Here is a 25698-nt window from a genome sequence, read left to right on the forward strand (position 1 = left end):
ATGGGACTGGCGGCGAGGAGCGGCTCGGGCTGTGAGATGCAAACACTGGCCATCCAGTCGGCCTGTCCACAATACAAGCAAGGTCTGTCTGCATTCAAACCCGCCGTCTGCTGGCCGTGTTTAGACAACATGCCCTCGATAAAAAAACATACAGTCAAATAGTGCTGTCGTTTGTCTGTTGAGCAAAGTTCCACACAGAGGGCGGCGGGTGTGTGGAACGAGCTGCCGCAGGAGGTAGTTGAGGCTGGGACTATCCCATCGTTTAAGAAACATTTAGACAGGTACATGGATTGGACCAAACGTAAGCAGGTGGGACTAGTGTAGCTGGGTCATGTTGGCCGGTGTGGGCGAGTTGGGCCGAAGGGCCAGTTTCCACACTGTATCACTCTGTGACTAAGTTCAACTTGTGTTGGCCCTTCCCGTTTCCCATTCATTCCGAAAATTGTGAGATATATAGATATTATGTGTGTGTATTATATATATTATATATATTCTGTCGTTCTCAACTATACTATACACACACACACAGAGACACAGACGCACACACACACACACATCTTTCTATACATGTATCACCAATTGTGGTGTATATATATATTTGATATATTTTGTGTGTGTGTGTGTATATATATGTATATGTGTGTGTATGTGTTACAGTTCAGTGCGACTGATACTAAAATCCTTGACTTCCAGCTCTCTGGAGTTGTTTAGTGTTATGTTGAAGTTGAATCATTTTTGAATAACTGCTTAGTGTTGGGGACTGTGATCTATTTTACGTCGATAGTCGCCTTTTAGCCCCTCGGGCCCAGTGTGTGGTTTGTTCAATTGGTTTCTGCAGCGCAGTAACTTTTTGCGAGGTTGCACACGAGTTGGTGACTGTGGACAAGGGTGAATTAATGCGCGGCTTTGGACCCGTGAGCGGCCGCGAAGGTGCGCGGTTTGAACTGCTCTTATCACGGGAAGGGTTGGGGTGAGTGTTAGTTCTGGGATGTCTATGTTGTGTGTGTCTCTGTCTGTGTGTCTGCGCGTCTCTGTCTGTGTGTGCCTGTGTGTGTGCCTCTGTCCGCGTGTGTGTGCCTGTGTGTGTGCCTCTGTCCGCGTGTGTGTGCCTCTGTCCGCGTGTGTGTGTCTCTCTGTCTGTGTGTGTCTCTGTCTGTCTGTGTGTGTCTCTGTCTGTCTGTGTGTGTCTCTGTCTGTCTGTGTGTGTCTCTGTCTGTCTGTGTGTGTCTCTGTCTGTCTGTGTGTCTCTGTCTGTCTGTGTGTGTCTCTGTCTGTGTGTGTGTGTGTCTCTGTCTGTGTGTGTGTCTGCGCGTCTCTGTCTGTGTGTCTCTGTCTGTGTGTCTGCGCGTCTCTGTCTGTGTGTCTGCGCGTCTCTCTCTCTCTGTCTGTCTGTGTCTCTGTCTGTTGAATTAATGACCCGTGTGTGTGTGGGCGGTGGTGGTGTGATGTTGATCCATTGTTCCACTATTTGTAGAGGTGGGGATACACATCTGCCTGCAACAACTCCACCTTGTCATCTCCTGATGAAATTAGACCCCACTCAGTCACAAGACAGGAGCAGAATGAGGCCGTTCGGCCCATCTATCCCATTCCCATTCCCACACTGACCTTGATAGACACAAAATGCTGGAGTAACTCAGCGGGACAGGCAGCATCTCTGGAGAAAAGGGATGGGTGACATTTCGGATCCAGACCCATCTTCAGACTCTAACTGAAACATCACCCATTCCTTCTCCCTGTCCCACTGAGTTACTCCAGCATATTGTGTCTAACCTCGTATTTGGCTTGGGTAGCTTGCACACAACCCAGTGGCATGAACGTTGAATTCTTCAATTGCAGGTAAATAACCACACACCCGTGTCCCCTTTTCCCTGGTGGCATCAAAGCCATCACCCAGTAACTGATGCTGTCCAGGCCTGGATGTCTACCCTTGAACTCCAACTATAGGCTGTGAACGCCATATGCAAGACGATTTACTTATTTATTGTCACATGTACCGATGTACAGTGAAAAGCTTCTGTTGCGTGCTAACCAGTCAGCGGAAAGACAATACATGATTACAATCGAGCCGTCCACAGTGTACAGATACAGGGTAAAGGGAATAACGTTTAGTGCAAGGTAAAGCCAGCAAAGTCTGATCAAAGATAGTCCAAGGGTCACCAATGAGGTAGATGGGAGGTCAGGACCGCTCTCTAGTTGGTGAGAGGACGGTTCAGTTGCCTGATAACAGCCGGGAAGAAACTGTCCCTGAATCTGGAGGTGTGCGTTGGTTTTCACACTTCTGTACCTCTTGCCCGATGGGAGAGGGGAGAAGAGGGAGTGACCGGGGTGAGACTGGTCCTTGATGATGCTGCTGGCCTTGCCGAGGCAGCGTGAGGTGTAGATGGGGGCGATGGAAGGGAGGTTGGTTTGTGCGATGGTCTGGGCTGCGTCCACAACTCTCTGCGGTTTCTTGCGGGTCTTGGATGGAGCTGTTCCCAAACTGTGCTGGGATGTATCCAGATAAAATGCTCTCTGTGGTGCATCTGTAGGAGTTGGTGAGAGTTGTAGGGGACATGCCGAACCTCCTTTCCCTTCTCGGGATGTAGAGGCGTTGGTGTGCTTTCTTGGTCGTTGCTTCAACACGGGTGGGTGGTCCAGGAGAAGGTGTTGCTGATATTAACTCCGAGGAATTCTGTTTCCACTATTCCATGTCTACTTTAGAATTGTCAGTGCAAACATAGAACATAGAAACATAGAAATTAGGTGCAGGAGTAGGCCATTCGGCCCTTCGAGCCTGCACCGCCATTCAATATGACCATGGCTGATCATCCAACTCAGTATCCCGTACCTGCCTTCTCTCCATACCCCCTGATCCCCTTAGCCACAAGGGCCACATCTAACTCCCTCTTAAATATAGCCAAAGAACTGGCCTCAACTACCCTCTGTGGCAGAGAATTCCAGAGATTCACCACTCTGTGTGTGAAAAAAGTTCTTCTCATCTCGGTTTTAAAGGATTTCCCCTTTATCCTTAAGCTGTGACCCCTTTCCTGGACTTCCCTAACATCGGGAACAATCTTCCTGCATCTAGCCTGTCCAACCCCTTAAGAATTTTGTAAGTTTCTATAAGATCCCCTCTCAATCTTCTAAATTCTAGAGAGTATAAACCAAGTCTATACAGTCTTTCTTCATAAGACAGTCCTGACATCCCAGGAATCAGTCTGGTGAACCTTCTCTGCACTCCCTCTATGGCAATAATGTCCTTCCTCAGATTTGGAGACCAAAACTGTACGCAATACTCCAGGTGTGGTCTCACCAAGACCCTGTACAACTGCAGTAGAACCTCTCTGCTCCTATACTCAAATCCTTTTGCAATGAAAGCTAACTGGGGAATGTGGACCGTGTCACTTCCTAAAGTCAATCACAGCTGACAGGAAGGCACTGCAACGGGTGGTGAAAACCGCCCATCATATCATCGGTGCCCCGCTCCCTGCCATGGCTGCCCTTCACCGCACACGGTGTCTGAGACGGGCTGGCAACATCATTAAGGACCCCTCGCACCCCAACCATGGACTGTTTACCCTCCTCCCATCAGGGAGGCAGTCCAGGAGCCTTGGGTCTTACACCAGCAGGCTAAGGAACGGCTTCTTCCAAAACACCATTACCCTGCTGAACTCACAGGCCTGGTGCTAGCCCTCCCCCCGTATATGCCTATGTACACGGGGCTGGATTAACCATTAAGCAAAATAAGCACGTGCTTGGGGCATGAAGGGAAGGGGGGCACCGCAGAGATGGTAAATGGTTTACGGCACAAAATAAATCATTTTAAACTTGCTAAAATAATATTCAAAGTGGTTTATATGATTTTATATGTGTTGCGCAAGATTAATTTTGAGATCTGATCAAAGACTTTGCAATTAAAAAAAGTAGAAAACTTTTCAACTATAAATAAAGTGGAAGTTTACAAAAATAAACATTATTTTACATCGTCCTGTTAGTTTTGTTTCATTTTGAAAAATAAAAAAAATACTTTATTTCAGTTTATATTTTGAATTACATATATATGGGGGCACCAGCATCTTTTAAGTGCTTAGGGCCTCTATGGGTCTTAATCCGGCCCTGTATGTACATACACCAATATATCCTCATTTGTATATATTGCCTTCAACTGCACTTTACTAGTTTGCATTCTGGTTAGATGCAAAACTGCGTTCCGTTGTACCTGTACTTGTACTGTGTGCCATGATAATAAAGTTGTCTCGCTGGCTAGACTGACGTGTCTTGCAGTTCCTTGTGTCCACGTTGTCCTTGCCTCGCCAGGTATGGAAGATGCCGATCTGCTGGTCAGTGACCCCACCCCGCCGGGGAAGGACGGGGAGCGGGACGGAGACGTCGCCCACGCCGACACCGACCAACTCCGCAGGAAGCTGAAATTCTTCTTCATGAACCCGTGCGAGAAGTTCAGGGCCCGCGGGGCGCAAGCCCTGGAAACTGGGCGTCCAGATCCTGAAGATAGCCATGGTCACTCTGCAGGTAACAACTCCCAGCCCCCCCCCCCCCCCCCCCCCCCCCCCCCCCCCCCCCCCCCCCACACCTGTGGTCACACTGCAGGTAAACAACTCCCACACCTGTGGTCCAGCCCCCACACTTGTGGTAACCAACTCCAGGTAACACCCCCCCCCCCCCCCACCCCCCACACACACCCCCCTGGCCCATGGTCACTCTGCAGATAACAACCCACCCCAGCCCCAGCCCCCCCCCCCCCCCCCCCCCACCCTGTGTGTCAAAAAACTCCAGGTAACTGCCCCCCACCTGTGGTCACTCTGCAGGTAACAACCCCCAGCCCACACACCTGTGGTCCAACTCCAGGTAACCGCCCCACACCTGTGGCCACACTACAGGTAACCCTCCCACACCTTAGCCCATGGTCACTCTGCAGGTTACCTGCAGACCCCAGTCCCATTTTCACATCTCTCTAAACCTGTCCTATCTACCATTTGCCCGAATTACTATTAAATATAATTTCATCCATTGCTTTCACTTCCTCTGCTGTGATTTTCAATTGTCACTGCCCAATCTCTCAGAGTCTGAAGAAGGGTTTCGGCCCGAAACGTTGCCTATTTCCTTCGCTCCATAGATGCTGCTGCACCCGCTGAGTTTCTCCAGCTTTTTTGTCAACCCTCTCAGAGTTCACTTCATGCTAAGTCTGAAGAATGGTCTCGACCAGAAACGTCACCTATTCCTTCTCTCCACAGATGCTGCCTGGCCTGCTGAGTTACTCCAGCACTCTGTGAAACGTCACCTATCCATGTTCTCCACAGATGCTGCCTGACCTGCTGAGTTATGGTGCAGCAACATCTATGGAGCTAAGGAAATAGGTAACGTTTCGGGCCAAAACCCTTCTGGAAATAGGCAACGTTTCGGGCCGAAACCCGGAAGGGTTTCGACCCGAAACGTTACCTATTTCCTTAGCTCCATAGATGCTGCTGCACCCGCACTCTGAGTTACTCCAGTACTCTGTGAAACGTCACCTATCCATGTTCTCCACAGGTGCTGCCTGACCCGCTGAGTTACTCCAGCACTTTGTCTTTTTTTTGTAAACTAGCATCTTCCCTTTCCCCATCTCTGGACAAGAGACTCTGGGCATCTACCCGATCTATTCCTCTCATGATTTTGTACACCTATATAAGATCACCCCTCATCCTCTTGCGCTCCAAGGAATATAGTCCCAGCCTGCCCAACTTCTTCAATTGGATGTTGCCTGGAGAACATAGACCTTGGAAAAGAGAAACATAATTGACTGTCATGTTTTTGTTTGCTCTGGAGGTCCCCGTCACCCAAAGATGCCCCATCTATGTTAGAATAAATGAATTTCTGTAATCAGAGGGTGGTGAATCTGTGGACTACAGGTCAGTCTCAGAAATAAATGACGATCATTTAGAAAGGAGATGAGGAGGAATTTCTTTAGCCAGAGGGTGGTGAATCTGTGGACTAGAGGTCACAGTCTCAGAAATAAATGACGATCATTTAGAAAGGAGATGAGGAGGAATCTCTTTAGCCAGAGGGGGGTGAATCTGTGGGATTCTTTGCCACAGACGGCTGTGGAGGCCACAAGTCAGTGGATATTTTTAAGGCAGAGATAGATAGATTATTGATTAGTACAGGTGTCAGGGGTTATGGGGAGAAGGCAGGAGAATGGGGTTAGGAGGGAGAGATAGATCAGCCGTGACTGACCGGGGGAGTAGACCTGATGGGCTGAATGGCCTAATTCTGCTCCTATTCCTTATGACCTTTGTTCTCTGGAGCTTTGATGGCTGAGGGGGAGACCTAATAGGTGTATAAAATGACCAGTGGCATAGATAGGGTAACTAGTCACAGAGTGATACAGCGTGGAAACAGGCCCTACAGCCCAACTTGCCCACACCGGCCAACATGTCCTCTGAGGCAGAGAATTCCACAGACTCACAACTCTCTGTGCGAAAAAGTGTTTCCTCGTCTCCGTTCTAAATGGCTTCCCCCCTTATTCTTAAACTGTGACCCCTGGTTCTGGACTCCCCCAACATCGGGAACATGTTTCCTGCCTCTAGCGTGTCCAAACCCTTAATAATCTTATATGTTTCAATGCGATCCAGCAGGGACATTGTGGGTCGAAGGGCCTGTTCCTGTGCTGAAGATAGACACAAAACGCTGGAGTAACTCAGCGGGACAGGCAGCATCTCTGGAGAGAAGGAACAGGTGACATTTTGCGTGTCGAGGCCGTCCTTCTGACTGGGGAGGGTCTCAGCCCGAAGCGTCACCCATTCCTTCTCTCCAGGGATGCTGCCTGTCCCGCTGAGTTACTCCAGCGTTTTGTGTCTTTCTTTGGTGTAAGCCAGCATCTGCGGTTCCTTCCCACACACCATGCGTGTCACTGTCCCGTGTTGTCACCACTGCTATCGGCCGATGTTCACGTCTCCTGTTCTGCCCCTCAGCTGGTCGTGTTTGGTCTCAGCAACCAGATGGTGGTTCTGTTCAAGGAAGAGAACACGGTGGCATTTAAACACCTCTTCATTAAAAACTACCTGGACAACAGCAACAGTGACCTTGCCATCTACACCCAGAGTGAAGTCTACGAGTATCTGTCCTTCATTTTCACCCAGGTCAGTATTCCCAATCCCAGACCCTCTTGTCATCCAACCTCAGCCCAGTTATGTTTCGATTGAAATACAAGTATAAACACATCGATGGGCGGCACGGTGATGCAGCGGGTAGAGCTGCTGCCTCACAGGGCCAGAGACCCGGGTCTCATCCTGACTACGGGTGCTGTCAATAGACAATAGGTGCAGGAGTAGGCCATTCGGCCCTTCGAGCCAGCACCGCCATTCAATGTGATCGTGGCTGATCATCCCCAATCAGTACCCCGTTCCTGTCTTCTCCCCATATCCCCTGACTCCGCTATTTTTAAGATCCCTATCTAGCTCTCTCTTGTCTGTACGGAGTTTGTACGTTCTCCCCGTGACCTGCGTGGGTTTTCTCCGGGAGCTCCGGTTTCAGGAGTGAAGTGCCGGGGCTTGTTTTGTCTTGCAGTACGTGCAGCTGCGGAGGGTGTCGGTGGGAAACCATGCGTACGAGAGGCGGGGGACCGGCCTGATGCCCCTCACCGTGTGTCAGTACTTCTACAAGCGGGGCAGCGTCAGCCCAGGCAACGAGTCCTTCAACATCGACCCAATGGTGGAGACCGGTACGTTAGCAGCAGAGTTCTTCCTGACCACGCGGGGTTGGGGCGTGGCGTTGGGGCGTGGCGTTGGGCGCGGCGTTGGGGGCTTGACTCCATCTACACCTCACGCTGCCTCGGCAAGGCCAGCAGCATCATCAAGGACCAGTCTCACCCCGGTCACTCCCTCTTCTCCCCTCTCCCATTGGGCAAGAGGTACAGAAGTGTGAAAACGAACGCACACCTCCAGATTCAGGGACAGTTTCTTCCCGGCTGTTATCGGGCAACTGAACCGTCCTCTCACCAACTAGAGAGCGGTCCTGACCTCCCAGCTACCTCATTGGCGACCCTCAGACGATTGGACTTTGCTGGCTTTACCTTGCAGTAAACATTATCCCCTTGATCATGTATCTGTACACTGTGGGCGGCTCGATTGTAATCATGTATTGTCTTTCCACTGACTAGTTAGCACGCAACACAAGCTTTTCACTGTACCTCTGTACACATGGCAATAAACGCAACTCAAACTGTAGATCCACGCACAATGCTGGAGTAATTCAGTGACAGGTGCATCTCTGGTGATAAGGAATGGGTGACGTTTTGGGTCAAGACCCTGCAGACCCTTCTTCAAACCCAGAGATGCTGCCTGTCCCGCTGAGTTACTCCAGTATTTTGTCTATCTTCGCTTTAAACCTGCATCTGCAGTTCCTTCCTATAACAAACTCAAACTGTTATACTTTAGTTTATTGTCACGTGTACCGAGGTACAGTGAAAAGCTTTTGTTGCGTGCTACCCAGACAATACATGATTACAATCGAGCCGTCCACAGTGTACAGATATATGATAAGGGAATAACGTTTAGTGCAAGGTAAAGCCAGCAAAATCCGATTAAAGATAGTCTGAGGGTCTCCAATGAGGTAGATGGGAGGTCAGGACTGCTCTCTAGTTGGTGAGAGGACGGTTCAGTTGCCCGATAACAGCCGGGAAGAAACTGTCCCTGAATCTGGAAGTGTGTGTTTGTTTTCACACTTCTGTACCTCTTGCCCGATGGGAGAGGGGAGAAGAGGGAGTGACCGGGGTGAGACTGGTCCTTGATGATGCTGCTGGCCTTGCCAAGGCAGCGTGAGGTGTAGATGGGTGTCAGTGGAAGGGAGGTGAGGTGATGGGGACGTGGGGAGAAGAGGGAGCGATGGGTGAGACTTCAACCCATGTTGTTGCACGGAGTGTGGGAACAGCAGGGCAGAAACTGTCCGTCAGTCTGTGGTGCGGAGTGGTGTGGGAATGCATGGCTAGTGTTGATGCTGCCACCGGTTTAACACGCGTGATGTTGGCGTGTTCTCTACATGCAGAGTGCTTGGACATTGAGCCAATGACTCCGGGTTCCACTGGACCGGCAGCTGAGAAACCAAACTTGACCCTGCACTTCCATCGGTAAGTCACCTGGTTTAGTTCCTTGCTGGCCACAAACTGCTGGAGTAACTCAATGGGACAGGCAACATCTCTAGAGAGAAGCAATGGGTGATGTTTCAGGTCCAGACTGTCTTAAGAAGGATCTTGACCTGAAACGTCACCCATTCCTTCTCTCCAGAGATGGTGCCTGTCCCACTGAGTTATTTGTGGTTTGGTGTAACGTTTCTCTCTAGTATCTAATGGTATAAATGGGGCTGGTTTGGATGGGGGATGTCGGTCGGCATGGGCGAGTGTTTCTGGGCTGTGTGACGATTTGCGATGAATTTCATTGAGTGCTTTTTATTTTTTTCTCAGCCTTTTAATGGTGCAAATTCAGTTTAAACTCAAGGCCATCAATCTTCAAACCATCCGGCGTCACGAGCTGCCTGATTGCTACGATTTCCATGTGACTGTAAGTTGCTCCTCTGTACAATGTCGCCCCATCCACCTGCTGCTCGGTAGAACGGCTCGATTGTAATCATGTATTGACTTTCTGCTGACTGGTTAGCATGCAACAAAAGCTTGTCACTACCCTGGTACACATGACAATAAACTCAACTCAAACTGTAGATAGACACAAACTCAGCGGGACAGGCAGCATCCGTGGTGAGAAGGAATGGGTGACGTTTCGGGCTCGAGACCCTTCTTCAAATCCAGAGATGCCGCCTGTCCTGAGTTCAGTATTTTGTCTAACCGCGCTTTAAACGTCTGAAGAAGGGTTTCGGCCCGAAACGTTACCTATTTCCTTCGCTCCATAGATGCTGCTGCACCCGCTGAGTTTCTCCAGCTTTTTTGTGTAACCTTCGCTTTAAACCAGTTCCTTCCTATAACATAAGCCTATTGCAGTGTAGTTTATTGTCCCGTGTACCGAGGTACTGTAAAAAGCTTTTGTTGCGTGCTAACCAGTCAGCGGAAAGTCAATACATGATTACAATCGAGCCTTCACCAACTAGAGAGCGGACCTGACCTCCCATCTACCTCATTGGAGACTGACTGACTCTTTAATTCGACTTTACTGGACACCTCCACACACACCTGGATCTCCTGCCATCAGGCAAGAGATATCGAAGCATCAAAGCCCGGACTACAAGACTGCTAAACAGCTTCCTGCCACAGGCTGTGAGGCTGCTAAACAGTCACTCTGTACTCACAGTCACTTGATTCTGTGGCTGGCACGGACACTTTAATAACTGGCACTGGCCACTCAAATCAGCGGCCCCGGACATTTTTATGATTGGTTTATTGTATTTTAACATTGTGTTTTACCTGCTTTTAACTATTTATATTGTTCCATCAGGAACTGGATTGTTTTTAGTGTTATTATGTGTGAAATGTTTTAAATTTCATGTGCGATGCTCTGGTATTCCCTGGGAAACGTCTTTTCATTTTGCACTATACATCTGTTGCTTGCAAGATGACAATAAAGGTTGATTGATTGATTACCTTGCACTAAACGTTATTCCCTTTATCCTGTATCTGTACACTGTGGACGGCTCGATTGTAATCATGTACAGTCTTTACGCTGACTGGATAGCACGCAATAAAAAAGCTTTTCACGGCACCTCTGTACACGTGACAATAAAGAAACTAAATGAACAGTCCCTGACCTCCCAAAGTGCTTCACCTGACGCTTGTCCTGATTAAACTCCATCTGCCACCTGCCTGCCCCTTCTGATCTATGTCCCCTGTATCAGTCCGCAACCATCTTTGCTGTCTACAGCCCTTGTCCAAAACCTTGCTAATCATAAGTGATAGGAGTAGAATTAGGCCATTCGGCCCATCAAGTCTACTCCACCATTCAATCATGGCTGATCTATCTCTCCCTCCTAACCCCATTCTCCTGCCTTCTCCCCGTAGCCCCTGACACCCGTACTAATCAACAATCTATCTATCTCTGCCTTAAAAATACCCACTGACTTGTGGCCTCCACAGCCGTCTGTGGCAATGAATTCCCAAAGATTCACCACCCACTGATTAAAGAAATTCCTCCTCATCTCCTTCCTAAAAGAACGTCCTTTAATTCTGAGACTGTGCCCTCTGGTCCTAGACTCTCCCACTAGTGGAAACATCCTCTCCACATCCACTCTATCCAGGCCTTTTGCTATTCTGTACGTTTCAATGAGGTTCCCCCCCCCCCCTCATTCTTCTAAACTCCAGCGAGTACAGGCCCAGCGCCCACAAACGCTCAACATATGTTAACCCACTCATTCCTGGGATCGTTCTTGTAAACCTGCTCTGGATCCTCTCCAGAGCCAGCACATCCTTCCTCGGTTACGGGGCCCAAACGTACAGCAACACATGCAAGTTATTTATCTGAACGTGTGCTTGGTCCAGTAACAGAAATGAATGTCTGCGCTAATGGTCATTTGTATTTGTTTCAGATCACCTTTGACAATAAGGCTCACAGTGGCAGAATTCAGATTGGTTTGGACAGCGACATATCCATTAGAAAATGCAAAGGCAGGCATGTAACTGGGGGAGGTGAGTATCCCTGATGTTTAGAGTTACGTAGCTGTACAGCACGGAAACAGGCCCTTCGGCCCGCCTTGCCCATACTGACCAAGTAGGCAGATTGGTCGCGTCCCATTTGCTTGTATTAGGCCCATGTCCTCTCCCATCAGACAAGAGGTACAGAGGTCTGGAAACGCATGCCTGCATATTCAGGAGGATACCTCCAGTCTGAAGAAGGGTCGAGTCAAGAGTGTTTTATTGTCATGTGTCCCAGATAGAACAATGACATCTTTCCTTGCTGCAGCTCAACACAATATGTAAACATAATAAATAATATAACAAAAACTCAGAAAAAAAATACAATAACATACAATAACAGTGCAATGATAATAATAATCTGTTGTAGTTCAGAGTTTATGATGTTGTGTTTAATAGCCTGATGGCTGTGGGGAAGAAGCTGTTCCTGAACCTGGATGTTACAGTTCTCAGGCTCCTGAACCTTCTTCCCGATGGCAGTGGAGAGATGAGTGTGTGGCCAGGATGGTGTGGGTCTTTGTTGATGTTGGCAGCCTTTTTGAGGCAGCGACTGCGATAGATCCCTTCGATGGTGGGGAGGTCAGAGCCGGTGATGGACTGGGCAGTGGTCACAACTTTCTGCATTCTTTTCCAATACAATACAATACAATTTATTTGTCATTTGGACCCCTTGAGGTCCAAACGAAATGTCGTTTCTGCAGCCATACATTACAAACAAATAGACCCAAGACACAATACAGCTACATAAACATCCATCACATCACTGTGATGGAAGGCAAAAAAACTTATCTCTCCACTGCACTCTTTCCCCCCCCCCCCCCCCCGATGTCAAAGTCAAAGCCCCCGGCTGGCGATGGCGATTGTCCCGCGGCCATTAAAGCCACGCCGGGTGATGCAAGGTCGCACACCGGGTCTTGGCGTTAGAGCCCCCGGCGTGTGCTCGCACAGTCCCGCGACCATTCCAAGCCGCGCGGGGTGGTGATGTCAGGCCCCGCTCCAGGAGCTCTTCGACCCCGTAACTCGGGCGGGAGAAGTCGCCATTGCGGGAGCCCTGAAAAGCGGTCTCCCTCCAGGAACCCGCGGGCTCCCGGTGCCGCCGTCCGCCAGACCCGCAGTTGCAGCCTCCGAATCTCCAGAGGTCGGGCTGCAGCTGCAGCAGCGCTCCACCACCGCTCCACCCGCTCCGTACCCGGCTAGCTCCGCGACGGTGAGGTGAGTCGTCGGCAGCTCCGCAGCTGGAACCCCAGGTCGTTCCTGTTGGAGGCCGCTCCACGTTGCAGCCCCAACGACAACGGAGACCCGACAAAGAAAAGGTCGGGTCTCCCGTGCAGGGGAAAGATTTTAAAGTTACCCCCTCTCCCCCCACACACACACACACACCCCAACAACAAAAAATAACAAAAACTACATAAAAACGAGACACAAAATAATAAAAACACAGACGGACTGCAGAGGCCGCTGCTGATGAGAATCGCTCCACCCACCTGGATGTTCAAGTTGCCGAACCAGGCCACGATGCAACCGGTCAGCATGCTCTCTACTGTGCACCTGTAGAACTTCGAGAGAGTCCTCTTTGACACACCGACTCTCCGTAATCTTCTCGGGAAGTAGAGGCGCCGTGAGGCAGCAGCTCTACCCGCTGCACCACCATGCCGGCCCAAATGGGGGCTGAAATGAAATATTCCAAGTGTCCACTAGATGGTGATGTGGAGTCAACATGCAGGGACCAGGATAGACACTAAATGCTGGAGTAACTAACTCAGCGGGTCAGGCAGAATCTCTCGAGGACATGGTGTACCTGCTATGGTCACTCTAACATTGAGTTTCTTTCTCCTAGTGCAACGAAACAGCCACTACATGGTGATATTCGACGGTTTTATCGTGGGGATTTGCCTGATCTCGTTGGTCCTCTGCACCCGGTCCATTGTCAATGGGATAAAGTTGCAGCATGTACGTATTACCTCGTGTTTGATAAAGGTGTTGTATTGTTTGTTGTCACGTGTAGCAAGGTGCAGTGGAAAAACTGCAGACCAACACAAAGTGCTGGAGTAACTCAGCGGGCCAGGCAGCATCTCTGGAGAGAATGAATGAGTGGCATTTTGGTGGGTCTGAAGTTGGGGTTAGGGGCTGATGAAGGGTCTCGACCCAAAACGTCACCTATCCGTGTTCTCCACAGATGCTGCCCGACCCGCTATGGAGCTAAGGAAATAGGCAACGTTTCGGGCCGAAATCCTTCTGGAAATAGGCAACGTTTTGGGCCGAAACCCTTCCGGGTTTCGGCCCGAAACGTTGCCTATTTCCTTAGCTCCATAGATGCTGCCTGACCTTCTGAGTTACTCCAGCACTCTGTATGAAACGTCACCTATCCATGTTCTCCACAGATACTGCCTGACCCGCTGAGTTACTCCAGCACTCTGTGAAACGTCACCTATCCATGTTCTCCACAGATGCTGCCTGACCCGCTGAGTTACTCCAGCACTCTGTGTCTGTATCCGTGTAAACAAGCATCTGCAGTTCCTTCCTACACAGTGAAAGGCTGATCATATTATACCTGTTTATGATCAACTTGGGCACGCATATGAAAGGTAGTGCAAAGACTGAGTCGTACAGCATCGAAACAGGCCCTTCGGCCCGACTCGTCCATGCTGACACAGATGCCCCATCTAAGTCGGTCACGTTTGCCTTTGTTTGGTCTATCCCACTCTGGCCTGGCATGGTGGTGCAGCGTTAGAGTTGCTGCCTTTTGCAGTGCCAGAGATCTGGATTAGATCCTGACTACAGGTGCTGTCTATGTGGAGTTTGTGCGTTCTCCCCGTGACTGCGTGGGGTTTCTCCAGGTGCTCCACTTTCCTCCCACATTCCAAAACGTGCAAGTAAATTAATTTGCTTCGGTAAAATTGTAAATTGAATGAATGAATAAGTTTATTGGCCAAGTATTCACATACAAGGAATTAGTCTTGGTGCTCCACCCACAAGTGACAACATGACATACAGTGACAGTTAGGAATGGCACATAAAACATTAAACATTAATAATAAAACATTAATGATTAAACATGAGAATTATATAAAATACCCCAGCAAAAGGATTTTTGGTTATTGTCATTCATTCATTCAAAATCTAAATTGTCCCTAGTGTGTAGGATAGTGCTAGTGTAGGGGTGATTGCTGGTCGGCACGGATTCGGAGGGCCGAAGGGCCAGTTTCCATGCTGTATCTCAAGTCTAAAGATTCCTTTGGGAACCTGCAAAAGAGGAGAATAGCAGGATTTAGTGTTGCAGAATTATGTTGTTACACTTGGAGAAAAGGTCCAGTGTGCACATGGGGTAGACTGGAGGATCAAGACTACACCCAGGCTTAGTTGGTAACTGTGGTGGCACAGCGGTAGAGCTGCTGCCTCACAGCGCCAGACACCCGGGTTCCATCCTGATCCTGTGCTGTCTGTACGGAGTTTGCACGTTCTTGCCGTGACTGTGTGGGTTTTCTCCGGGTGCTCTGGTTTCCTCCCACACACCAAAGATGTTCAGGTTCGTGGGTTATCTACAGTCTCTCTGTGGTTTATTGGTTAATTTCCTTTGGTTAAATTGTAGAATGGTGCTAGTGTACGGGGTGATCGCTGGTCGGCATGGACTTGGTGGGCCGAAGGGCCAGCTCCCACACCGCATCTCAAGTCTTGAGATTCCTTGGGAACCTGCAAAAGAGGAAAATAGCTGAGTGCAGAATATAGAGTTACAGCGTGAAATTGTTACAGTTGGAGAAAAGATCCCGTAACTGCATTGTGGTTGGTTGGAGGATCAGATCTACACCCAGGCTAGTTTAGATAGATAGATCCTTTATTGTCATGTATACCGAGGTACAGTGAAAAGCTTTTGTTGCATCTAACCAGTCAGCGGAAAGACAATGCATGATTACAATCGAGCCATGATAAGGGAAAAACGTTTAGTGCAAGGTAAAGCCAGCAAAGTCTGATCAAGGATAGTCCGAGGGTCATCAGTGAGGTAGATAGTAGTTCAGGACCGCTCTCCAGTTGGTGAGAGGACGGTTCAGTTGCCTGATAACAACCTTGAAGAAACTGTCCCTGAATCTGGAGGTGTGTGTTTTCACACATCTGGGGATGATCAGCCATGATCACATTAAATGGCGGTGCTGGCTCAAAGGGCCATATGGCCTACTCCTGCACCTATTGTATCTATTGTACCTCTTGTCAGATGGGAGAGGGGAGAAGAGGGAGTGACTGGGGTGAGACTGGTCCTTGATGATGCTGCTGGCCTTGCCGAGGCAGCGTGAGGTGTAGATGGAGGCGATGGAAGGGAGGTTGGTTTGTGCGATGGTCTGGGCTGGGTCCACAACTCGCTGCGATTTCTTGCGGGTCTTGGACGGAGCTGTTCCCAAACCGTGCTGCGATCCATCCCGATCAAATGCTCTCTGTGGTGCATTTGTAGAAGTTGGTGAGAGTTGTAGGGGACATGCGGAACTTCCTCGGCCTTCTGAGGGGGTGGAGGTGTTGTTGTGTTTAGTGGGTACGTGCCTGTGTTCTGTCCCTGCAGGAGTTCGCCAGCTTCTTTGCCCAGCAGTACAGCAAGCAGGTGAGCTGGTCCGAGCGTTCGCAGTTCCTCAACGGCTGGTACACCCTGATCATCACCAGCGACCTGCTCACCATCACCGGCTCTGTACTCAAGATGGAGATTGATGCCAAGGTGAGGGGTGACGGTGGTCTGGGTGCGGACTGACCCCGTGGGTGGTGGGATAGTAATGTTCATCGGTTACTGCAGCAGAATTAGGCCATTCGGCCCATCGTTTTCAAGATGAGAGTTGCTTTCAAGAGTTAGATAGAGCTGTTAGGGATAGTGGAGTTAAGGGATATGGAGAGAAGGTAGGAACAGGGTACTGATTGTGGATGATCAGCCATGATCACATTGAATGGTGGTGCTGGCTCGAAGGGCCGAATGGCCTACTCCTGCACCTATTGTCTGTTGTCTCAAGTCTACTCCACCATTCAATCATGACTGATCTATCTCTCCCTCCTAACCCCATTCTCCTGCTTTCTCCCCATAACCCCTGACACCCGCACTAATCAAGAATCTATCTATCTCTGCCTTAAATATATCCACTGTCCTGTGGCCTCCACAGCCGTCTGTGGCAAAGAATTCCACAGATTCACCACTCTTTAGTCAAAGAAATCCCTCCTCATCTCCTTCCTAAAGGAACGTTCTTTAATTCTGAGGCTGTGACCTCTGGTCCTAGACTCTCCCACTAGTGGAAACATCCTCTCCACATCCACTCTATCCAGGCCTATCGCTAGTCGCTAAATTTCAATGAGATCCCCCCCCCCTCATTCTTCTAAACTACAGTGAGTACAGCGGGCGGCACGGTGGCGCAGCGGGTAGAGCTGCTGCCTCACAGCGCCAGAGACCCGGGTTCCATCCTGACTACGGATGCTGTCTGTACGGAGTTTGCACGTTCTCCCCGTGACCTGCGTGGGTTTTCTCCGGGATCGTCAGTTTCTTCCCACACTCCAAAGACTTACAGGTTTGTAGATTAATTGGCTTGGTATAAGTGTAAATTGTCCCTAGTGTGTGTGTGTAGGATAGTGTTGGTGTGCGGGGATCGCTGGTCGGCGCGGACTGGGTGGGCCGAAGGGCCTGTTTCCGTGCTGTGTCTCTAAACTAAACCCAATCTACAGGCCCAGTGCCTACAAACGCTCCTCATATGTTAACCCAGTCATTCCTGGATTGATTCTGGGGAACCTCCTCTGGACCTTCTCCAGGACTGGCCTAAGCCACACGCTGCCTGGATGGTTCAAAATGCAGCGCGTGCAATGTGGGGTTGGATGTGTTGTCCACTCCAGCGTGAAGCGACTAGGGACGTTTGCTGGAGATAGCTGGGGACTTGGTCAGCATGGCTAAGGTGGACTGCAGGGCCTGTTTTCATTACCTGAAGAAGGGTCTCCTATTCTTCAGTCGAAACACCGCCTATTTCTCTCCACAGATGTTGCCTGACCCGCTGTGTTACTCCAGCGCTCTGTGAAACGTCACCTATCAATGTTCTCCACAGATGCTGCCTGACCCGCTGAGTTACTCCAGCACTCTGTGAAACGTCACCTATCCATGTTCTCCACAGATGCTGCCTGACCCGCTGAGTTACTCCAGCACTCTGAAACATCACCTATCCATAGAAACCTAGAAATTAGGTGCAGGAGTAGGCCATTCGGCCCTTCGAGCCTGCACCGCCATTCAATATGGTCATGGCTGATCATCCAACTCCGTATCCCGTACCTGCCTTCTCTCCATACCCCCTGATCCCTTTAGCCACAAGGGCCACATCTAACTCCCTCTTAAATATAGCCAATATCCTTCTGGAAATAGGCAACGTTTTGGGCCGAAACCCTTCTGGGTTTCGGCCCGAAACGTTGCCTATTTCCTTAGCTCCATAGATGCTGCCTGACCCTCTGAGTGACTCCAGCACTCTGTGAAACGTCACCTATCCATGTTCTCCACAGATGCTGCCTGACCCGCTGAGTTACTCCAGCACTCTGTGTCTATCTATGGCCTGTCTTCATATCTATGACCTGATCTGAATAATTACAGCCTTCTCCAACAGAGGGAGGTGGGTGTATGGAACAAGCTGCCAGAGGATGTTTAGATTAGAGATACAGCGTGGAAACAGGCCCTTCAGCCCACCCACTCTATGATGACCAGCGATCTCCATTGACATTAACAATATCCTACACTCAAAATAGACAATAGGTGCAGGAGGAGGCCATTCGGCCCTTCGAGCCAGCACCGCCATTCAACGTGATCATGGCTGATCATCCCCAATCAGTACCCCGTTCCTGCCTTCTCCCCATATCCCCTGACTCCGCTATCTTTAAGAGCCCTATCGAGCTCTCTCTTGAAAATATCCAGAGAACTGCCCTCCACGGCAGAGAATTCCACACTCACCACTCTCTGTGAGGAAAAAGTGTTTCCTCGTCTCTGTTCTAAATGGCTTGCCCCTTATTCTTAAACTGTGGCCCCTTGTGTCCACTCGGGACCATTTACAATTTTACTGAAGGCAATTAACCTACTAAGCTACAAATGTCTTTGGCGTGGGGAAGGAAACCGGAGCACCCGGAGAATGGTGACGGAGAGAGGGTACAAACTCTGTACAGACAGAGCCCCGAGAGGGGATTGAACGCGGGGCTATGGCACTGTGAGGCAGCAGCTCCACCCGCTGTCTGCACGGAGTCTGGAGAGTGGGAGGCTGGAGCTGATCTTAAAGAGCCGCATAAACTCACGAGGGGAATAGATGGGGTGAATGCAGAGTTTCTTCCCCCACCTCAGGGAATCATCAAGCAGAGGACATGGGTTTAAGGTGAGAGGGGGGAAAGATTGAACAGGAGGCTGAGGGGCAACGTTTCCACTGGGAGGGTGATGGGTGGGTGGGTGTGTGGGTGGTTGAGGCAGGGACTGGAACAGCATTTAGATGTTTGTTTGTGTTACAGAGTTTTGCATCGTATGATGTGTGCAGCATCTTGCTGGGCTCGTCCACGCTGCTGGTCTGGGTGGGAGTCATCCGATACCTCGGCTTCTTTGAGAAGTACAACGTAAGGAGCTGTGTGCCTCTTCTGTTTGTGTTTGTGTGTGTGGATGTGTGTGTGTGTATAGGATGTGTGTGTGTGTATAGGATGTGTGTGTGTGTGTAGGATGTGTGTGTGTGTGTGTGTGTGTGTGTGTGTGTGTGTAGATGTGTATGGGATGTGTGTGTATAGGATGTGTGTGTATATATATGCATATAGTATATATATGTGTGTGTTTATATATATATATGTCTATATATGTGTCTGTTTGTTTGTGTGTGTGTATGTGTCTATTTGTGTGTGTGTAAATATATATATATGTGTGTGTAATATGGGTGTGATTGTACATGTGTATGTGTGTGTGTGTGTGTAAATATATATGTATATGTATATGTATGTATATGTATATATATATGTATATGTGTGTGATTATATATGTGTATACGTGTGTGTGTGTATATGTGTGTGTGTGTAAATATATATATGTGTGTGTGTGTGTGTATATGGGTGTGATTATATGTGTGTGTGTGCACATGTGTGTATATATGTGTATGTGTCTATTTGTGTGAGTATATATTTATGTGTGTGTCGTGTATGTGTGTCTATATATAAATCTATGTGTGTGTGTGTGTGTGTGCATATATCTACACGTGTGTACGTGCCTCTTGCTGCAGGTGTTGATTCTCACCCTGCGTGCAGCACTGCCCAATGTGATGCGTTTCTGCTGCTGTGCCTCCATGATGTACCTGGGCTACTGCTTCTGTGGATGGATCGTGCTGGGGCCGTATCACCAGAAGGTGCGGGGGGCCGCTGACGAGGGGCGGGAGACGAGGGTGGGGAGCGGGTGGGCAAGATGCCAGCGCGGGCAAGAGTGGGGGGGGGGGGGGGGGGGGGGGGGGGGGGGGGGGGGGGGGGGGGGGGGGGGGGGGGATCGGGTTTGGACCCCGCTTGTTGCCTTTGGGCACCAGATCTGAGGAAGGATGTGCTGGCTCTGGAGCGGGTCCAGAGGAGGTTTACAGGAATGATCCCAGGAATGATGAGCGTTTGTCGGCACTGGGCCTGTACTCGCTGGAGTTTAAAAGGATGAGGGGCAAAACCTCATCAAAACGTACAGAATAGTGAAAGGCCTGGATAGAGTGGATGTGGAGAGGATGTTTCCACTAGTGGGAGAGTCTAGGACCAGAGGGCACAGCTCAGAATTTAAGGACGTTCTTTTAGGAAGGAGATGAGGAGGAATTTCTTTAGTCAGAGGGTGGTGAATCTGTGGAATTCTTTGCCACAGACGGCTATGGAGGCCACAAGTCAGTGGATATATTTAAGGCATTATTTGCCTGAGTCTGGTCCCAGGTCATCATAGAGCCACACAAGAATGGGACCTTTGGCCCTCATTAGATTAGTTTATTGTCCCGTGTACCGAGGTACAGTGAAAAGCCTTTGTTGCGCGCTAACCAGTCAGTGGAAAGACAATACATGATTACATTCGAGGCGTCCACAGTGTACAGATACAGGATAAAGGGAATAATGTTTAGTGCAAGGTAAAGCCAGCAAAGTCCGATCAAAGATAGTCCAAGGGTCACCAATGAGGTAGATGGGAGGTCAGGACCGCTCTCTAGTTGGTGAGAGGACGGTTCAGTTGCAAGCCCGGTAACAGCCGGGAAGAAACTGTCCCTGAATCTGGAGGTGTGCGTTTGTTTTCACACTTCTGTACCTCTTGCCCGATGGGAGAGGGGAGAAGAGGGAGTGACCGGGGTGAGACTGGTCCTTGATGATGCTGCTGGCCTTGCCGAGGCAGCGTGAGGTGTAGATGGAGGCGATGGAAGGGAGGTTGGTTTTGCAATAGACAATAGGTGCAGGAGTAGGCCATTTGGCCCTTCGAACCAGCAACGCCATTCAATGTGATCATGGCTGATCATCCCCAATCAGTACCCCGTTCCCGCCTTCTCCCCATATCCCCTGACTCTGTTATCTTTAAGAGTGTCTAACACTCTCTTGAAAGTATCCAGAGAACCGGCCTCTACTGCCCTCTGAGGCAGAGAATTCCACAGACTCACCACTCTCTGTGTGAAAAAGTGTTTCCTCGTCTCCGTTCTGAATGGCTTGCCCCTTATTCTTAAACTGTAGCCCCTGGTTCTGGACTCCCCCAACATCGGGAACATGTTTCCTGCCTCTAGCGTGTCCAAACCGTGAATAATCTTATACGTTTCATTAAGAAACCCTCTCATCCTTCTAAACTCCAGAGTGTACAAGCCCAGCTGCTCCATTCTCTCAGCAAATGACAGTCCCGTCATCCCGGGAATTAACCTTGTAAACCTACGCTGCACTCCCTCAATAGCAAGAATGTCCTTCCTCAAATTAGGAGACCAAAACTGCACACAATACTCCAGGTGTGGTCTCACTAGGGCTCCGTACAACTGCAGAAGGATCTCTTTGCTCCGATATTCGATTCCTCATTATAAAGGCCAACATGCCATTGGCTTTCTTCACTGCCTGTTGTACCTGCATGCTTACTTTCATGGACTGATGAACAAGGACCCCAGATCCCGTTGTACTTCCCCTTTTCCCGTTTTGTGTGACGGTCTGGGGATTCTCGTGGGGTGGGTATCAGTTGGGGATTGCTGGGGAGTTGCGGATTGTTGGGGGTGGCTGGGGGGGGGGGGGGGTGGGGGTGGCTGGGGGCCGTCGGGGAGTCGGGGTGGGACAGTGGAGTTGCCCGCTGATGTTGGCTCTGGATCCACAGTTCCGATCGCTCAACATGGTCTCCGAGTGCCTCTTCTCCCTCATCAATGGCGATGACATGTTCTCCACCTTTGCGGCCATGAAGGACAAGAGCTACCTGGTGTGGCTCTTCAGCAGGCTGTACCTGTACTCCTTCATCAGCCTCTTCATCTACATGGTCCTCAGCCTCTTCATTGCCCTCATCACCGACACCTACGAGACCATCAAAGTAAGGAGACCTCACCTGGGCGTTGGCTGCTGTTTATTGTCACGTGGACAGAGGTGCCGTGTAAAGCTTGTTTGTTGCGTGTTAACCAGTCAGCGGGGAGACAATACATGATTACCATCGAGCCGTCCACAGTGTACAGATACAGGATAAAGGGAATAACGTTTAGTGCAAGGTAAAGCCAGTGTGCCGGAGACCATTGGCTGGGGCCCAGGGCAATTGGCCAGTCCTGGCCTGAGCGTAAATATAAACATACTTGGGACTAGCATGGATCTGATGATCTCTGTACAGGGTCAGCAGAGTGGTGCAGTGCCGACTACAGGTGCTGTCTGCAAGGAGTTTGCACGTTCTCCCTGTGACCTGTGTGGGTTTTTTTCCGGGCGCTCCGGTTTCCTCCCACACTCCAAAGACCTGCAGGTGTGTAGGTGAATGGTCTTCTGTCAAATGTCCCCAGTGTGTGTAGGTTGTCAGGGTGTGTGGAGGACACAGGCAGGAGAGGAGTTGCAGCTTGTGAGCCAGACCAGTGCTATTTGTTACAGGCACCTTGTATGTGAACACTTGGCCAATAATCTCTTCATTCATTCACCTCCAGTTCCATTTCTTACCCTCCTAAATGAACCTGCCGACTGCAGTCTTTGGGATGTGGGAGGTAAACTAACTCCATGGGGAACCCTGTGCACCTGAGGCTGGGATTGAACCAGGCTCTCCAGAGCCGAGTGGAAGCAGCTGAAGGAAATTTGCATCAACTTGATGATAAATGTGTCTGACTGTTTTACGGGAATGTTTTGAATGCAGTGTTTTACCCAGAGTAGGGGCATCAAGAACCACATGACGTCATGGAGAGTGGAGCGGCTGGGCTTGTACACTCTGGAGTTTAGAAGGATGAGAGGAGATCTTATTGACACGTATAAGATTGTTAAGGGTTTGCACACGCTGGAGGCAGGAAACATGTTCCCGATGTTGGGGGAGTCCAGAACCAGGGGCCACAGTTTAAGAATAAGGGGTAAGCCATTTAGAACGGAGACGAGGAAACACTTTTTCTCACAGAGCGTTGTGAGCCTGTGGAATTCTCTGCCTCAGGGCGGTGGAGGCCGGTTCTCTGGATATTTTCAAGAGAGAGCTAGATAGGGCCCTTAAAGATAGCGGAGTCAGGGGATATGGGGAGAAGGCAGAAATGGGGGGTACACAAAATTGCTGGAGAAACTCAGCGGGTGCAGCAGCATCTATGGAGCGAAGGAAATAGGCGACGTTTCGGGCCGAAACCCTTCTTCAGACTTATGGGTGTTATCCAGCATTTTTGTGTACCTTCGATTTTCCAGCATCTGCAGTTCCTTCTTGAACAGGCAGAAATGGGGTACTGATTGGGTATGATCAGCCATGATCGCATTGAATGGCAGTGCTGGTTCGAAGGGCCGAATGGCCTACTCCTGCACTATTTGTCTATTGTCTGTTTAAAGTCAGAGGAGGAAAAGGTTTGCTAAGAACCTGAGGGGCAACTTTGTCCACACATGAGGTGGTGTGTGCATGGAATGAACTGCCTGAGGAGGTAGTTGAGGCAGGTGCTGTAACAATCTTTAAAGGGCATTTGGACAGGTACATGGATAAGGAAGGTTTAGAGTTATGGACCAAACGCAGGCAGGTTTAGGTGGAGATACAGAGAAGAAACAGGCTCTTCAGCCCACCAAGTCCGCTACAACCAGCGGTCCCTACACTAACACTTTCCTGCACACACTAGGGACAATTTACACCTACGCAAAGCCAACTAAACCTAAAAAACCTGCACGTCTTTGGAGTGTGGGAGGAAACTGAAGATCAGCCATGATCATATTGAATGGCGGTGCAGGCTCGAAGGGCCGAATGGCCTACTCCTGCACCTAATTTCTATGTTTCTATCTCTGAGAAAACCCACGCAGGTTACGGGGAGAACGCACAAACTCTGTACAGACAGACAGCACCTGTAGTCGGAATCGAACCTGGTTCTCCGGCGCTGCAAGTGCTGTAAGGCAGCAACTCTACTGCTGAGCCACTAGGTGGGACTAGAGTAGATGTTGGGCAGGGGCAAGTTGGGCTGAAGGGCCTGCGTCGGTGATGAATGACTCTTTGTGTCCGCGGTTGAGGAGGTGGTGGCTGTTTGGCCTTGTCTTGGAGGTGGGTTTATGGTGCTGCATGTTACCTGCTGCTTGCCTCCTGTGTACCCTTGCCCTGCGTCACGTCCTGCTCTGTCCTCTCCATCAGCTTTACCAGCGGCAGGGGTTCCCACAGACCGACCTGCAGGCATTCATCGGTGAGTGCCAGGACTTGCCAGACTCTGGCAAGTACCGGGTGGCAGAAGAGTTGCCCGTCTCTCTCTACTGCTGCTGTAACAGGTGAGGCTGGGAGAGGCACTGCCCTGTCCAAATCATCGTCCACTAGTTAGTTTAGTGGTACAGTGCGGGAACAGGCCCTTCTGCCCACCGAATCCATGCCGACCAGCGATCACCCCGCACATTACTCCCACACTAGAGGCAATTTACTGAAGCCAATGGACCTACAAATCTGAAGAGGGCCCTCGACCCGAAACGTCACCCATTCCTTCTCTCCACAGATGCTGCCTGACCCGCTGAGTTACTCCGGCACACTGTGAAACGTCACCTATCCATGTTCTCCACAGATGCTGCCTGACCCACTGAGTTACTCCAGCACTCTGTGAAACGTCACCTATCCATGTTCTCCACAGATGCTGCCTGACCCTCTGAGTTACTCCAGCACTCTGTGAAACGCCACCTATCCATGTTCTCCACAGATGCTGCCTGACCCTCTGAGTTACTCCAGTACTCTGTGAAACGTCACCTATCCATGTTCTCCACAGATGCTGCCTGACCCGCTGAGTTACTCCAGCACTCTGTGAAACGTCACCTATCCATGTTCTCCACAGGTGCTGCCTGACCCGCTGAGTTACTCCAGCACTCTGTGAAACGTCACCTATCCATGTTCTCCACAGGTGCTGCCTGACCCACTGAGTTATGGTGCAGCAACATCTATGGAGCTAAGGAAATAGGCAACGTTTCGGGCCGAAATCCTTCTGGAAATAGGCAACGTTTCGGGCCGAAACCCTTATGGGTTTCGGCCCGAAACGTTGCCTATTTCCTTAGCTCCATAGATGCTGCCTGACCCTCTGAGTTACTCCAGCACTCTGTGAAACGTCACCTATCCATGTTCTCCACAGATGCTGCCTGACCCTCTGAGTTACTCCAGCACTCTGTGAAACGTCACCTATCCATGTTCTCCACAGATGCTGCCTGACCCTCTGAGTTACTCCAGCACTCTGTGAAACGTCACCTATCCATGTTCTCCACAGATGCTGCCTGACCCGCTGAGTTACTCCAGCCCTTTGGGCCTCCACACTGTATATTTAACAATAATGCTCTGATCCATTTTCCTTTTTGTTTCCCAGGTTGAGGTCGGAAACGTAGGGATGAGAAGTCCTTGCCATCTGTCCTGAAGATGGTGTGTGGGTGTGGTGCGTGTGGTGCGTGTGGTGCGTGTGGTGTGTGTGTGTGTGTGTGTGTGGTTTTGCCCCTCACCAGCTGAGTGCGGGCACTCTACGTAATGC

At 50.0% G+C, this 25698-nt stretch overlaps 1 protein-coding gene across 1 annotated transcript; it reads left to right on the forward strand.

The window, feature by feature from the left end:
• On the forward strand, positions 1 to 25469 carry mcoln3b (mucolipin TRP cation channel 3b). Its single transcript, XM_055630782.1, is given in 14 exon segments — positions 1 to 82; positions 4300 to 4451; positions 4453 to 4512; positions 6951 to 7118; positions 7546 to 7699; positions 9022 to 9103; positions 9437 to 9533; positions 11503 to 11602; positions 13446 to 13558; positions 16155 to 16304; positions 19091 to 19192; positions 19840 to 19962; positions 21903 to 22109; positions 24342 to 25469. Coding segments are annotated over 14 exon segments (1725 nt in total). The 3' UTR covers positions 24477 to 25469.
• Positions 25470 to 25698: the final 229 nt, after the last annotated feature.

This window comes from Leucoraja erinacea, unplaced genomic scaffold, assembly GCF_028641065.1.
Source record: "Leucoraja erinacea ecotype New England unplaced genomic scaffold, Leri_hhj_1 Leri_52S, whole genome shotgun sequence".
Lineage (NCBI taxonomy): Eukaryota > Metazoa > Chordata > Chondrichthyes > Rajiformes > Rajidae > Leucoraja > Leucoraja erinaceus.